Source organism: Oryx dammah, unplaced genomic scaffold (genome assembly GCF_014754425.2).
Source record: "Oryx dammah isolate SB20612 unplaced genomic scaffold, SCBI_Odam_1.1 HiC_scaffold_2, whole genome shotgun sequence".
Lineage (NCBI taxonomy): Eukaryota > Metazoa > Chordata > Mammalia > Artiodactyla > Bovidae > Oryx > Oryx dammah.
Window position 1 is genome coordinate 113,423,084 of NW_024070186.1, and position 16,557 is coordinate 113,439,640.

The 16,557-nt window shown below is 40.4% G+C and overlaps 1 protein-coding gene across 8 annotated transcripts in view; it reads right to left on the minus strand.

Moving 5' to 3' along the window:
• Positions 1 to 16,557, minus strand: part of ST3GAL6 (ST3 beta-galactoside alpha-2,3-sialyltransferase 6) — an 87,125-nt gene that overhangs the window by 35,660 nt on the left and 34,908 nt on the right. For 6 of the 8 annotated variants that reach the window (XR_005718639.1, XR_005718632.1, XR_005718634.1 and 3 more), the window contains exons 3-4: positions 4,894 to 4,982; positions 2,665 to 2,764 (exon numbers count right to left, since the gene is read on the minus strand). Coding sequence is in view for 1 of the 8 variants with exons in the window: in XM_040226170.1 (XP_040082104.1) it covers positions 2,665 to 2,753 (89 nt within the window). In the remaining 7 variants the exon portion in view is untranslated. The remainder of the gene's footprint in view (positions 1 to 2,664; positions 2,765 to 4,893; positions 4,983 to 16,557) is intronic. The other 2 variants (XR_005718638.1, XR_005718637.1) reach the window with 1 other exon arrangement.

Sequence of the window (16,557 nt, forward strand, 5' to 3'; positions counted from 1 at the left end):
CTACAATGATCTGCCTGACTTCCTTCCATAAAGAGCACTACAATGATTTTTCAACCAACCAGTAATGAAATCAAATGCAGAAGCACCATTTTTTTTTTAATTTAGTAAAACAAAACCTAGAAACATGATCTAGCATCTACTATTCAAACACTGGCAAAATATACTGAACTTTTGTCTAAGTGAAGAAGTTTTTTGTGGTTTATTTGACGTCATTTAATACCACCCATTCAGAATTTAAAGGTCATTAAAAACTTGATTCCTTGCCAAAGGACTGGCAATAGGAAGAAAGGATACCTCGAGACTAACAGACAGCTGTCCTCCAGGACTACATTATACATTTACAAGCTAAGTAATTGGGTTTCCCAACCTGCTGTCCACATCACAATTTTTCTGCTCTAGTCATCTGCAGGAGTTTTTTTTTTTTTAAAAAAACATTTATACTAAACAGTAGGCAATTTCTGAGCAGAACTCTGGGAAACTCAAGCAAAGTAATTTCTGAATTCTGAGTTTTAAAGATATATTTTGAGGAGAAAAAGACATAATCTATTTTGATGCTTTCATTTTAGTATTTTTGAATAACCCATCCTCAGTGTTAAAAAAAACTGTTTTGTGTAACTGAGGATACTTTTAGTTCAAACTATGTAATTTTACATGGTTTGTTGCAAACATTGAAAATAAAGCAATATGTATATTAACTTTTCTATTTATCTTTATTATAGAAAATATTTTAGAATGTTCTTGATAGACTAGCATGATTATCAATGGTCTCAAACTCTTGGTGGGAATGGTAGTTAAGCAAAGTATAGCTCAAGAATTTAGAAAGTTAGGAAGAGAGAGCCTCTCTCCCCACCCCATCTAAATGTGAAATTTGGTAAATTAGAATACTTTATAAAACACAAATTCATATTAATTACCATTATAAGAGGTGTTTGCTTTTAACTACATTGAAGATAATTGGGAAAGTTTTTTTTCCTTAACATTTCTCCCTAGGGTAGCATCATAACAAAAACTTAATGCTAAGAAACATTTTATATGCTATAAAATGTTTAATACACAGTTTAAACTAGATTATCTGTTTCTTCTCCCACAATAACTAATCTGTTTTTAGTATCAGCAACATTTGGCAAGTTTATTTTTTAGATATAAACTGTGGTTCATCTGTTCACTGCTTCAAGTAAAAAAAAAATCATTCCCAGGAGAAAAAGCAGAAAAAGCATCAATTAACAAGAAAGAGAAGTGACTTCATTTGTTTCTAGAAAAAGAAATGCTTAATTAACTATCCTGTATTTGGACTTATTCAGGTGTTAAGAAATTGAGGGAGGTATAAAAGGTTAAATGACAACAGTGCTCTTTTTTTAACCTAACAGCCCAGCCTTAACTGTGAACTTGAATCCAAAAAGGACAGTTGTCATAAAGCGACTCAAGGAAATGTCTGCTTGGCATTGATAAGCAACAGTCAAATGGAGAGACATACTTGCTTGGTCAATTTAGTCTCTAATTCCAGTAAGTTCTTTGCTTTTAGAAGCACCTCCCTTTTTTCTAAACACACCACAAGGAAAGTATAGACAGCTGCCCTACATCACATGCTCTGTGACTTATAGAAATCAGCACACTTTCAGATTAGACAGAATCATTTTTGTAATCTTTGGATTTGTTTTGCTTTAATTTGAAAAGTTGCATTGTAATTAATCAACTCTAGCAAAATTTTGTATATAGTAGTATAGTGTGTTAATTTATCCTGTGACAATGCTGCTCTGAATTTTCTTCTTTTTTTAAAAAAACAAAACCTGTTGCTTAGAAGCCATGAACCATTTTACTTTACTTCAACTTGTCAAAATTTCCTTGTTTTAAAAAATGATCATGTAGGTTCACTCATGAGATTCATGTCCAGAAGTCTGTATTTAAGTTGACTAGTTGTGATAGATCAGGAATTGCTGTTACTCCTTTTTCAAAGAAATTTAATCGATTTTGAAGCTTTTTCAATTGTCACATGCTCTGCAACTAGTGCAAGGAAATCTGTGTTGTATTTGTTCCAGTCATTTCTATTCAGGTCACACATTGTAGCTAATTTTTATTTGCAATTTGTTTATTCAAACTAAGTAAATACTTTTCAAAAGAGAAAAAGGAAAAGGATAAAAAGCGTAACATAGGAGTTTTCTCTGTAATAAAGCTACCTGTGCCTCTCCAAATTTTGTATGTGGTATTTCAAGTCAAAGTCATTTCAAATTCAGCCTATATCACTATTCAGCAAATATTTTTAAACAAAGGAAACCATATGTAAGTGTCCACATTTATCAATAATCTTTATCCCAGTATTTTAGACTTAAGACTCAAATCCCACTGAGTCTAAGAATTACTCCATCAATTAAAAAAGATGAATTATATAAATCAGAATCCCAAAGATGGTCAAGAGCACTGCTTCACTGAAAAGTCCAAGAAAAAAAAAAAAAAAAAAAACAATGTTGCTTACCAATATTTAAATGGTTATGTGTAATGTATAAGATACTAGAATGGTAAAACTCTAACTTACAATGGAAAAGCTAGAAAAGGCTCAAAATGTTACAGGGTTTGTTTGTTTTGTAATAGGTCCTTTTAATATCATTTCTGTGTTCATGTGAAAGACCAGTTGGGGGGTCATTTTTAAGCAGCAAAAATAAGACTTACCCATAGTCATTTGTTCGCCACAATATACAATGCAGCACATAATAGAGGAAGACAGCACTCAGGAAGATGGCCAAGAGGTACCCTCTCATGGCTGGCCCACCTGGAACACAGGGAATGAGGCCAAGGGAAAGGCAAGACCATTACACAGATGAGTTACACAATGACCTACCTACAAGCATTAGTGAACAGAGAAACAGATAGAGGAAGAACAGAAGAAACTGATGTCAGCCTGTTATTTTGGAAACGCCCACTAAATCTGCAGAAAGAGAATATTTTTTTCTGTCTCTCATCTTCTCTAGTCAACACAACACGATTCATGTTCAGAACAATACTTTCCCGTATTAAAGAAGTAAAAAATTCATTCAGAACAAAATTTTACACATCTATTTAATACCCATTTTAAAAAATATATATCTATTTTCTCTCTCTCAAGAGAAAGTGAATATATACCTTAAGATGTAAAAAAACATTTTGTTTCATCAGTGCTCAAAATGACTTTTAAATGCTATATAAGCTAAAAGTCATTTCCTCACTTTAAAAGACTGGGGAAAAAACTACTAAAAAATATTTACCATAGCCTCAATTTTTACACACTTTTATATGCACCATGTCACAGCATAGGTAAATTTAGCACCTCTACAAAATAGATTTTTTTAAGCCTAAAACATTTTCTTTAGTTTCTACTTCTGCTTCATAGGCAGATATGAATATGTTCTCACTTCTACATGTAAGTAAATGAGAAAGACAAATTTAAAGATGTTTTTATTTCAGTGCATCTTTGCATCTCTTCCCAAGTTTCTGGTCCATCTAGACTTGAATGTACCACCCCACTCACTCTTGTCCAAAGTGTGAAAGTGTTTAGTCACTCAGTCATATCCGATCCCATGGACTGTAGGCTGCCAGGCTCCTCTGTTCATGGGATTCTCCAGGCAAGAATATTGGAGTGGGTAGCCATTTCCTTCTAAAGAGGATCTGCCCGGCCCAGGGATCGAACCCAGGTCTCCTGCATTGGCAGGCGGATTCTTTACCATCTGAGCCACCAAGAAAGCGAACCTCAATTAGGGTGAAGCAGTGTAGAACATGTGAGTCTAGTTAGATTCTTTTTTCTTTTTGTAATTTTATTTAAATGTATGTGATTGGTTAGATTCTTAAAGAGTTCCATTGCCTTTATAGGTATAATCGACTACACATAAAAGAAACTGTTCTTGATAATGTGAGGTCATCATAATAAATGTCTTTAATTGTTCTGGGCACAATTAGAGTTAAGACTCTCAGGAGCTATTGAGGGTGCGGGGCTATTTGGAAGTGATCGTCAACTGTAGTGATGATCCCATGGAGATTGCTTGGTGCGCCACCCTCACCGTCAGCTGTTGCTTCTCACTGCAATGAATGCAGCCACCACCCCCACATGCCACTATATAAACTAATTAGAAGTGAAGGCTGTGTCAGGAGAAAGCAAATGAACGCCTTAAATGAGCAAACTTTAGTTTACACGTACTTCCAGTTTAGCCACAAAATCCCCAATCAACCCTGGTTGGAAATCAGAAGACAGAAATCGCGGCCCAACTCCACGTAATTCCTGGCCTGGGGGTGGGAGGGGCTTAGGTAAATTAGTCTTCCTTTTCTAGCCTGACTGTTCTCACATGTTGAGGAGTGATAGCACACAACCAACCTCTTTGGGCTATTAGACAGATTAGCCAAAAGGATGTGCATTGGGCATAACCAAGGACACAAAAGTGAATGTGAATAAGTGTGTATATCTTATGATTATTTGTTTTCTAAAACTAAAGCCAGCTGTGAGTTTTGTTTCCTCACAGTAAAGTGCATGGGTTTGAGAAAACCAAAGGGAGACTTGGCCCACCACTGTGCAGCCTGAGCAGTATTCCTATTGGACTGAAGGGAAGAATCAACTGGGCACAGCCATGGCACAAAGGCCACACCCTCTGCTGGCACAGAGAGTAAAGCAAGGAAGGGCACAGATCTTCTCAGGCCCAGGCCTCCCTGTCCACTTTATTCCGTCTTCCTCACCCCTCTGTAATATATGTTTTGACATATTATGCATTATTTTAGAAACCATCTTGAGTTTTTGGTAAAAAGCAAGAAATAAATTGCATGATCATCCAGTGGGTTAAAAAAAAAAAAAAATCCAAGGAATGGAGTCAGGTTTGGGATAATCAGAGTGAAAGTCCAAGAAAATGAGGCAGTGAAGATGGTGGATGCATCACTTACCTAGTTTATTGAGGAAACAAGGGCAGCGAGACAGCGAGCCTGACCTTTAGGACATGTGCAGCAAATGCTGGCTCCACTTCGTCCCCTTCCTGTGCGAGAGAATAATGTGTGCTCAGTTGTGTCCAACTCTTTGAAGCCCCGTGGACTGTAGCCTGCCAGGCTCCTCTGCCCATGGAATTTTCCAGGCAAGAATACTGGAGTGGGTTGCCATTTCCTTCTCCAGGGGGTCTTCCAGACCCTGGGATCGAACCCATGTCTTTTGCGTCTCCTGCATTGGCAGGCAGATTCTTAACAACTAGCACTACCTGGGAAGCCCCTGTGAGAGAAGTGATAATATTAAACACTTTAGCCAGAGGCCATGAGCCATGCTTCGTGCTGACGATACAGGGAGCTGGCGTGGACTGGCCTTGGCTCATGCATTGGACTGAACTGGCCCTGGCAAATGTTTCTTTTTTCATGCGTCACACAAACATGAATGTAGGATAAATACAAAAAACTCCAAAGAACACTGAGGAATTCTTTACATACCCTGTGACTCATCTAAAAATACACGGCAACTAAGCCTTTTTTGTTGTATATCTGATGGTTTCAGTTATCAGGGATGTTTAGCAACTAAGTTCTAAAACGCACAAATTAGACTTGGACCAAGAAAGTTTTAGAAATTACTGATACCAGGCTTAAGACTGTCCTGGAAGGCATTTTACCATGGGCCAAAATAATCACCAAACAAATACTCAAATATTTAAGACTCCATACAAAGTAACATCAGTTATGCAAACATGCAACAAGGATGCCACTTACCAGTAACAGCAGTTTTTTTAAAAAACATATTGAGGGCTTCCCTGGTGGCTCAGTGGTAAAAAATCCTCCTGCCAACACAGGAGACACAAGTTTCGATCCCTGATCTGGGAAGATCCCATATGCTGTAGAGCAACTGAGCCCACGCACCACAACTATTGAGCCTATGTTCTGGCCACCCAGGAGCTGCAACTCCTGAAGTCCAAGCCGGCCCATCCTCCACAACAAAAGAAGCCGCTGCAATCAGAAAGCTGAACACTGCAGCTAGAGAATAGCCTGCATGGCAGTGAAGACCCAGCACAGTTGAATATAATTAAAATTAATCAAAAAAAATTTGCATCTAAGGTAAAGCAGCACATTTAAGTCTAAAGGAAGAACTCCGTATTTTCAATTCAGTTTGCTTACCTGCCCCCCAAAATACATTTCTTGGAAATTTTACCTATTCCTTTACAGAACAAGGAAGTATGAGTGAGATTGTTGTTTTTGCCTCACCAGTTTGTGGTTTAGTTGAAACCAAAGAAAGGTGAGAAACATTTTTTTCCCTTCCAAATGTAAAATGAATCTACTCATGAAGGTCATTGTGTACACCACCTGAGAAAAATTTTGGAAGCTTTTTCACTCTCTCATGTGTCATGGACAACTCACAGCATCCATACACAAGCTGCGAAGCAAACTGGGGACAGCCAGGATATCCGTGTGATAAGCATGTCGAGTTCTTCTGCTTGCTCACAGGAAAAACTTGCAGAAATAAATGAAGTCTCTAATTGTAAGTCTATAAATGAAACAACCATTTTGCTTTGAGCCAAAGATTCAAAGCAACACCAGTTAGGATTTAACACAGAGTGCCTGGTTTACAGGGGAACAAAGCCCTTCAACACAGCTCCAATAACCAAAACAAGTTTCAAAATCCTGACATTAAATAATACATAGCAGCTTCTTGGCTGCAGATGCCACTATTAATAAGACCAAGGTCCCTAAAACACTCTTACAAAGTTTAAACCAGAAATCAATTATTCACCTAGAGTGTGAGTAGAGTTTCAAGGGAGAGCAGGAATCGCTGGCAGAGATCAAATGCTTATTTCTTCTCAAATTATGATACATAACAGAATAGAAGAGTAATCTACATATGCCAGAGGCTTCCCTGACTGGGTTTTGATCCCTGGGTTGGGAAGATCCCTTGGAGTAGGAAACAGCAACCCACTGCAGTACTCTTGCCTGGGAAATCCCATGGACAGAGGAGCCTGGTGGGCTAGAGTCCATGGGGTTGCAGAGTCAGACAGGACTGAGTGACTGAGCACGCACTACATACACCAAAGTGGGCTCAATTTGGCAACAGGTTTTCCTTCTCTTTAATAATTAAAGTATATTTTTTAAGTTCATAACAAGGTCGTATGTCCATCACTTCACTTAAGGCTCAAAACAAGCTTGATAAATGGATGTGCGGGTATCATTTCCCTGACGAATGAAGGAACTGAAAGTTTCTCGGGGTGAGTTGTCCCAGCTCACACAGTGTAAGAAACAGAAGCAGACTAAGCGTGGTCATTGCTTTTCATAGTTCTATGCCTATCCATCAAGACAAAATGCATGAGGGGAACCCAAATGAGAAAATTCGAACAGACAACTTCTTGAGAGTGTGCCGTTGGTGGGCAGAGTTCCAAAAGTGCAGATTCAGACATAGTGGACAGGAGAGAGCTGCAGGGCAGGCTCCCCAAAGTGATATGGCAAGGGTCTGCACTAGCCAATGACTTGTTAACATGCACATTCCTCAGCCCCTACTACACCTGAGTTTTTGGGGCTTGGGGACATGTATTGAAACAAGCGCCCTCCAGTCTGATTCTTATGCTGACCCAAATTAAAATTTGAGAATCATTGCTCTAGGATTCTCAAGGGAACCATGGAGGAAACAAATAACAAATGTACTGAAATACAGAGACTATAACAGACGTTACAGTGACGACCCCATTAGATGGCAAGACCCATGAGAGCAGGACTTGTCCGTCATTTTCTTTCCGTGTGTGTATCCGCATCTAACAAAACACGTTACACAGAAGACGCTAAGTAGACAGTCATTGAATGGAGTTCCAGATCTCATAACCAGATGTTCTGCATTAATTTTTTACCCAAAATGCCCAGCACATGGCCAATGCCCGGTGAATAATGGCTGATTAGAATCATTATAATGTATGTGTATTATATATGTGTCAAGGCCCCTGATAAAATGCTTTTGGTATACTATCTAATGTAATCTTCACAACCACCTTGTGAGGGCTATAGTAAGCTCGTAATTCCCATTTCACAGATAAGCATACTGAAGCTCAGAGAAACAGTAACTTTCCTGAGCTGATAGACTGCAGAACAGGTCTCAAACCCGTATCTATCAGACTAGAGTCCACACACTGTACTGTTGCTCTCCAGATGTGAGCTTTTACGGATGGGTGCAGGTCTATTCTGATACCAGACTAAGCATTACACAAGGGCTAATCTGTCCATCCTGCCAGCCCCCTAAGCAGTGACAGTCCTAGGAACTGGTGAAATGGAGATCAAGTTCAGAGTCAAAAGCTGTGCTGAAATAAAACTCTACTACTCACAACCTTGTTCTTCCCTACCCCATTCTTCTGGATTTCAGTAAACCTGTTGTTTTTCCCTCCAAGTGTCCTAGAGCAGTGATTCTCAAACTTCAGTATGCTTAAGATTCAAACTGGAGGGTTCTTATTTAAGGCGCCTCCTTGAGCCCCAGAGAACCATAACAGTGTTACTTATAAAAACTACACAAAAACCCTACGGAATGACACTTGAAAATGTCAGATTCTTCTTTTTTTAGACTCTCCTAATGTTTTTTCGAATATAAAGGGGCTTTATTTATTCTAACCACCAGTTAGAAAAAAGCACATTCAGCAGTAATTCTGGACACATCATTCTATTCCCTAAGTACAAAAACCCTATGGGTATCTCAATCAATATTATACGACTTCAGGAAAGAAACATGCTTCCCCATGTGGATGGACCCAGCCTGTCTGGCCTTTCTACACCCGGTGCCCTCCAAGCCCAGCTGCAGACACATCCTTGAGCTCATCTGTAGGCTCAGCCCCACCCCAACCTCTGAGACTGATTCTGGCCCAAAGGACAGGGAACTTGAGAAGCCTTCAGCAGCAGCTCAGCAGTTTGGTCAGGTTCTTACTAATCCCACGCTGACCTTGAACATGTCATTCACCAGGCCTGAGTTCCTACTGCCAGGTCCCTGAATTACATCTTAGTTTTCCAGGGTCTGCATTCTTTTTCTCACAACTAACCCAGGAGCCCGGCAACCAAACTTCCAATTTTAAGTAACTAGCATCCTAAACTGTGTCTTCATCCACTCTCATCCCCTGATACCCTCTGTTTCGCCAGCGACCAACGTCTGCTGCTCTGCCTCCGCTCTCACCCGGCATACTAGTGCTCAAAAAAAACATTCAATAATTTGCATCTTTGTGCAAGCTAGAAAAGGACATCCCCTCCGGCTCCACAGAACCCTCTGCGGACAGAATTTCAACCACAAGTTTCCTCTCAGCCGCCTGCCCCTGTTCAAGGCTCACCTCGATAATCTTAGCAAGTGGCACTGGGTCCGTTCAACCCTGGGAGAGGTCCTTCTTCACTCAGGCTCCACCAGACCACAGCTCACGATGATACACACCCAAGACCGTCTCAGCTTGGCAACAGACCTTACATCCTGCCTGCCTTCCTCTTTGTGTTTACTGCTTGCTCAGCCTGTGATTCCTCTGCAGTTACATGTCCCTATGAGCATGTGTTCATAGAGCAGCTCTAGCTCTGCACTGATGTCCAGGTCTCCGACTCCACCCCCGGGGGCCCCCGAAGCCTCCTAGATCCAGCCATTTCCACAGAGTCCAAGCCTTAAAGGAGACACACGGGACTCTGTAGTGATGGGTGGAAAGGCCTCAGTTCCCTTTAACTCATTTACCGCCCCTCTTTCAAGTAATGGTCCTTATTATGAATGGCACAATCCAAATGTGTGCCCTCATTTATACACCAAGAAGCTCCACCCTTTGGTGCTGATGATAGCAGAAATAACGGCACACTTCATTAAGTACTTCCCTGGTGGTTCAGATGGTAAAGAATCTGCCTACAATGCAGGAGACCTGGGTTCGATCCCTGGGTCGGAAAGATCCCCTGGAGAAGGGAATGGCTACTCACTCCAGTATTCTTGCCTAGAGAATCCCATGGACAGAGGAGCCTGATGGATTCCTAAAGTCCATGGGGTTGCAAAGAGTCCGATGCAACTGACCCTTTCACTTTTATTAAGCACTTACAAAATGGCCAGCCTTGCCCTAAGCTCTTTCCACATACAATGATGAAAGCAGGGATGTTAGCATTCCCACTCAAGAGATCTTTCTATACATTATGGGAAAATTCTAAATTATACATTCTGAAAAACTATAATTACTGTATTTTATAACTATAACAGCATGAACTTAATACAGTCACTTAACTTTTTAAGCAAGGGATGATAAAGTATGCATCTATTAAAATATACTTACTTAGAAATAATATAATATGAAAAACTGTTCAATTCACAATTAAAGAGATAAATCTTAAGGAATTAGTAAATCTGGTTGATCAGATTTCTACTAGAAGGATCTGAAAATTTTCAATAGGCCATAATTTTAAAATAAAGAATAATACATATAAAATTAAGTAATAAGTAATATTATACCACCTTAAAAAGCTAAACTGAAATCTGAAGTTCTGAGCTGCTGTTATTTAAAACAAATTAAGGGGGGTAAATCTGATACTACTGAGTAAATAAATAGAAAATTATAATTTGATTTATACACACTTCCCCCTACAAAATATTTGTATAGTTTCAACAAATTGAACCAAATGTATACATTTGGCTGATTTCTAAACAGCATTTTGTGCATAGCAGAAGAAGAATATGTATCATTTTCTTTCTCTTCTTCCCCTGGGTTCTTCTGCTATACAATGCTACGCAGCTATTTCCTATATGCATACACATACCTCCTCTTTCAATCTTTCAAAAAAGCCAATGCTTTCCCCAGATTTCATCCTTAGGATATATAGACATATCTTTTTACCCAATAAAAGCTAAGTCCTCAGTGCCAAAGCAGATGACCAAATCCTGCCCCCTAAACTGAGTATGCTCTCTGCAAAGAACATAAAAAGAAACAACTTATCAGCAGAATTTTGGTGTTTTTAATAGCATAACAGGACAAACCCAAATCATTCAGCTAATAGTATACTATACTAGATGTTAAAAATAAATGAACTGAAGCTCCTGTTTTCAAGATTTCTCCTTTGAGACTGAGCTTCATTGAAAATAAACAAAGAAGTTTTTAAGGGAACTTATGTTCCTACTGTTCATTCATATTTTCTCCCAGAGACCCATTTCTTCTCCCAGAGTAGAAATTTTCTCTACTTCTTACATTAATGCCCCACTGACTAGGTAGACTCTATGAGTAACAGGTACTGTTAACAGGTTAATGATGTGGCCAATTTTTAAGATTAACTGTGTAGAAGGAAAAAATTATAATAAAATCCACCACTTTTAAGTGTACAATTTCATGAGCTTTGACAAACCTGTAAGGTCATGTAACAATCACCAAAATCATACTAAACGTTTCCATCAGGTCTGAAAGTTCTTGCGTCCCTCTTTGCAGGCAATTCTCTTCCCCCAGTTTCTGGCCCCTGATCTGTTTACCATTGTAGTTTCACTTTCTCTAAAAGGCCATATAAATGGAATCATACAGTACATATCTTATTTCTGGCTTATGTATATTAGCATAATGCTTTTGAAAAAGACTATCCATGTCATTATTTCTACCAGGAATTCCTTCCTTTTTCTTATTGTGAGGGAGAAAATGTTGCTTGCCATTCCAATGAACAGCATGGTTGCCCACTATCAAACCATCAGCCACTGCAGCCACCCCACTCCATCACCCCCAAACCTCTGACAGCACACCCTGAGAGGGAGAAAAACAGGATATGGGTCCTCGACAGTTAAGATGTCTATCAAAGGAGTAACTTAAATAAGCCCAGACTTTGCATCTTCCCACACACAGAAAAGCCCCAAAATCATTAACTTAAGATGTCTCTTTTGTGATTAGCAGTAATTTTCTGATGTTCAACTATGTTTGTTTGTTTGTTTAGCAAAGCAAGCATTAGTTGCTCAGTCATGTCTGACTCTTTGTGACCCCATGGACTATAGCCCACAGGGCTCCTCTGTCTATGGAATTCTGTAGGCAAGGTCAGGGATCTTCCTGACCCAGGGATCAAACCTGGATCTCCTGCATGGCAGACAGATTCTTTACCATCTGAGCCACCAGGGAAGCCCTTTAATTTAGCAAAAACTCCTCTATATCCTAGCTCCTCCCTAACCTCTTTGGAACAGTTCCTCAGAGCTATCTGAGCGGCTGTCTCTCCAGTTACAGTCTTCAGAAAGGCAACCAAATAAAACATAATTTTCAACTTTTAGGTTGTATACTTTTTAAATTAGATGACCGCTAAGTAGTATTCCATTTTATGTCTGTACTATAATCACAGTTTATCAATTCACCAGTTAACAGACACTTAGTTAATATTATATAAATACAGTTACTGAAACCAAGCAGGACCCTGTGGGCTCCTGGGCACAGAGGCCTTTCTGTGCCCCCACCCCTTTCCTTGTTTGTAAGGAACACCCTCCAGCCTCCCTGGCCTTCCCTGAGTTTTAAAGAGCAGATTCAAACAGTAGCTAATCAGGGAAGGAAGAGGATACAGATACAAAGGAGACCCTGAGGCCAGATTAAAGGAGAGAAGGACCTTCACACACCTAGATCCTTATCAGCAACCATACCCTTGGACCACTGGATACACAGGGGATACACAGTTTTTCAGCGCACAAGACTGCTGTGTTCCCCTTTGCCTGGCAAAGTAATAAAACTCTTCCTTTTAACTTCACCCAAAACTCTGTCTCTCAGATTCAATTTGACACCGGTGCACAGAGACTTCCGTTTTCAGAATCACTACACTGAAAATTCTAATAGAAGGATTTGGGTATGCACATGTTATCATGGGTCACATAGTAAATGTATTTTTTAACTTATATGAAGATTATTTGCTTCAATCTCTCAGTTAAAAGGAAAATCCTCTATCTGTAAACAGTTCAAATTACTGATGCCACTGAACCATACAAATCACTGAAATGGGTAAAAACGGATTACCCTACGCCTACTGGATTACTGGTGTGTGCTCTACTTCAAGACACGGTGAACAGAGCTCCTGGTCTGGTGAGGGAAGTTACATTGTTCCAAAAGGAGTATGATTATCTTCTGTGGTAGGTAGAATGAAACATTTTAGATCCCAGCTCTTCAGAGTGTGGTTCAAAAACCAGCAGGACCCCATGGGATCCTCCCTGGTATAAATCCTTGCTGTGTCCCCCACGTTCTGTTTGTAGGAAACAGGCTTCATTCTGCCTTCTAGACTTTCCCTGAGTTTCAAAGAGCAAACAGTTCCTAATCAGGACAGAGAGGAGATGTAGAAACAAGGAGGAGCAGTCATGAAACAACAGTGCAGCCTTAGGGCAGTGTCCTGGATCCTCCTCAAGGAATATACATAATTATGCACACTTGATGAGCTATTTCAAACCCTGAAAGATGATGCTGTGAAAGTGCTGCACTCAATATGCCAGCAAATTTGGAAAACTCAGCAGTGGCCACAGGACTGGAAAAGGTCAGTTTTCATTCCAATCCCAAAGAAAGCCAATGCCAAAGAATGCTCAAACTACCACACAATTGCACTCATCTCACATGCTAATAAAGTAATGCTCAAAATTCTCCAAGCCAGGCTTCAACAGTATGTGAAATGTGAACTTCCAGATGTTCAAGCTGGTTTTAGAAAAGGCAGAGGAGTCAGAGATGAAACTGCCAACATCTTCTGGATCATTGAAAAAGCAAGAGAGGTGCAGAAAAACATCTATTTCTGCTTTATTGACTATGCCAAAGCCTTTGACTGTGTGGACACCACAAACTGTGGAAAATTCTGAAAGAGATGGGAATACCAGACCACCTGACCCGCCTCTTGACAAACCTGTTTGCAGTTTTGGAAGCAACAGAACTGGACATGGAACAGACTGGTTCCAAATAGGGAAAGGAGTACGTCAAGGCTATATATTGTTACCATGCTTATTTAACTTAAATGCAGAGTATATCATGAGAAATGCTGGGCTGGATGAAACACAAGCTGAAATCAAGATTGCCAGGAGAAACATCAATAACCTCAGGTATGCAGATGACACCACCTTTCTGGCAGAAAGCAAAGAAGACCTAAAGAACCTCTTGATCAAAGTGAAAGAGAAGAGTGACAAAGTTGACTTAAAGCTCAACATTAAAAAACTAAGATCACTTCATGGCAAATAGATGTGGAAACAGTGGTAGACTTTATTTTTGGGGGCTCCAAAATGACTGCAGATGGTGCTTGCACCATGAAATTAAGACACTTGCTCCTTGGAAGAAAAGTTATGACCAACCTAGACAGCATATTAAAAAGCAGAGACATTGCTTTACCAACAAAGGTCCGTCTAGTCAAGGCTATGGTTTTTCCAGTAGTCATGTATAGATGTAAGAGTTGGACTATAAAGAAAGCTAAGAGCTGAAGAATTGATGCTTTTGAACTATGGTGTTGGAGAAGACTCTTGAAAGTCCCTTGGACTGCAAGGAGATCCAACCAGTCCATCCTAAAGGAAATCAGTCATGAATATTCATTGGAAGGACTGATGCTGAAGCTGAAACTCCAATACTTTGGGCACCTGCTGTGAAGAACTGACTCATTTGAAAAGACCCTGATGCTGGGAAAGATTGAAGGTGGGAGGAGAAAGGGATGACAGAGGATGAGATGGTTGGATGGCATCACCAACTCAATGACATGAGTTTGAGTAAGCTCTGGGAGTTGGTGATTGACAGGGAGGCCTGGCATGCTGCAGTCCATGGGGTAGCAATGAGTCGGACATGACTGAGCAGTCGAACTGAACTGAACTGATGCATGTTTGAGTTCTTCTGCAGAAACTACAGCATCCCACCCACGTGTAAGATGGTAACTTCAGGCTCAGCACAAGATTCCTGGAACATACCCTGCTACCTCACCATCAACCAATCAGAACAAAGTCACACACCCTGCATTTCTCATCCCATATTTTGCCTATAAAAACTTCTCCCGCCAAATAACCTGAGAGGTCAGGGGTTTTGAGAACAAGCCACCCATTCTCTTGGCTTGGCCCTGCTATAAACCTTTCTCTGCTCCAAAATATGACATTTAGTTACCTGGCCTCACTGCAGGCTCACGAACCTTCATTGGGTAACAGTCCCATCATTGCCTGGGAACCTGGTAGAGATGCAGAATCTCAGCTCCACTCCTTGATCCACAGCGTCAAATACAAAGTCAAATACGCATTTTAACAAGATCCCCAGTGATCTGCATGTTTGAGAAGCACTGCTAGAGAAGATCCAAGGAAAAAGGAATTAGAGCCCATGGAGAGGATCAGGGCTTCACAAAAAACAGTCTGAGAGGAACTGGAAGCTCGTTTTAAGTTCCATACTACCGCTTTTAAGAGTCCTTTGGGCTTGATCTTTGAAAGTTTATAATCAACAGAATTTTGTCCAAACAAACTAGTGAGGCTCTCTGAAAATAAATGGCTTTGAGGAAAACTTCGCTCACCATTCTAGGGGAGGTTTGCAGTCTCTTTGTAAATTCCTAGACATTTTATTTCCTATATTGTTTACAGCCTCAGAGAAAATATATAGGATTCTTCTCAGATTACACCTAAGAGACACACTTCATTCTCCATCACCTTCTTATTTACCTAAAAGGGCCAACTGAATTGCCAAACAATCACATTTCCAATGACTGCTATTCACAACTGGGACCCAGGTATCATAGATCTTAGAGCTAGAAAAACTGCAAGAGTTCAGGGCATTCAGACAGAGTAAGGTCCTATGTCATCACATATCAGGAAAAGCAGACAGGATTTAGAAAAAAAAGTAAAGACTTGCCAAAAGTGACCTCACTCATAAGTAGCAGCGTCAGCAGCTCAGGAGAACATTTTTATGTGGGTTTTCCTCCAGCCTGATTCCTGGCCCATCGTGGGTACACAGTAATAACCCTGAAGTCTTCATTTCATTCCAGTCCTCTCCAGTCTCTCCAGTTTTCAATCCCTAAAACGCCTCCCTTGGGCAGCACAGGGTCTCACTCCTGCTGCCTGAGCTTCTAACTCCTTTCTCTTCTTCCTCGCCACACCTAAATACAGGTGTTCTCAAGCTCTTATCTCAATCCTGTTCCTAAATCCATGTTCTCATTACTTCTCAAACCACTAGCAATGATCTCTAAGCTATCTTCCATTTAAACCAGCCCACACCGGAGAAGGCAATGGCACCCCACTCCAGTACTCTTGCCTGGAAAATCCTATGGATGAAGGAGCCTGGTGGGCTGCAATCCATGGGATCGTGAAGAGTCGGACACGACTGAGAGACTTCACCTTCAATTTTCACTTTCATGCATTGGAGAAGGAAATGGCAACCCACTCCAGTGTTCTTGCCTGGAGAATCCCAGGGACGGGGGAGCCTGGTTGGCTGCCGTCTATGGGGTCGCACAGAGTAGGACACGACTGAAGCGACTTAGCAGCAGAAGCAGCAGCTCTCTTCACAGTCCAACTTTCACATCCATACATGACCACTGGAAAAACCATAGCCTTGACTTACGGACCTTTGTTGGCAAAGTAATATCTCTACTTTTCATATGCTATCTAGGTTGGTCATAACGTTCCTTCCAAGGAGCGTCTTTTAATTTCATGGCTGCAATACATATATATAATCAAGAGAATTA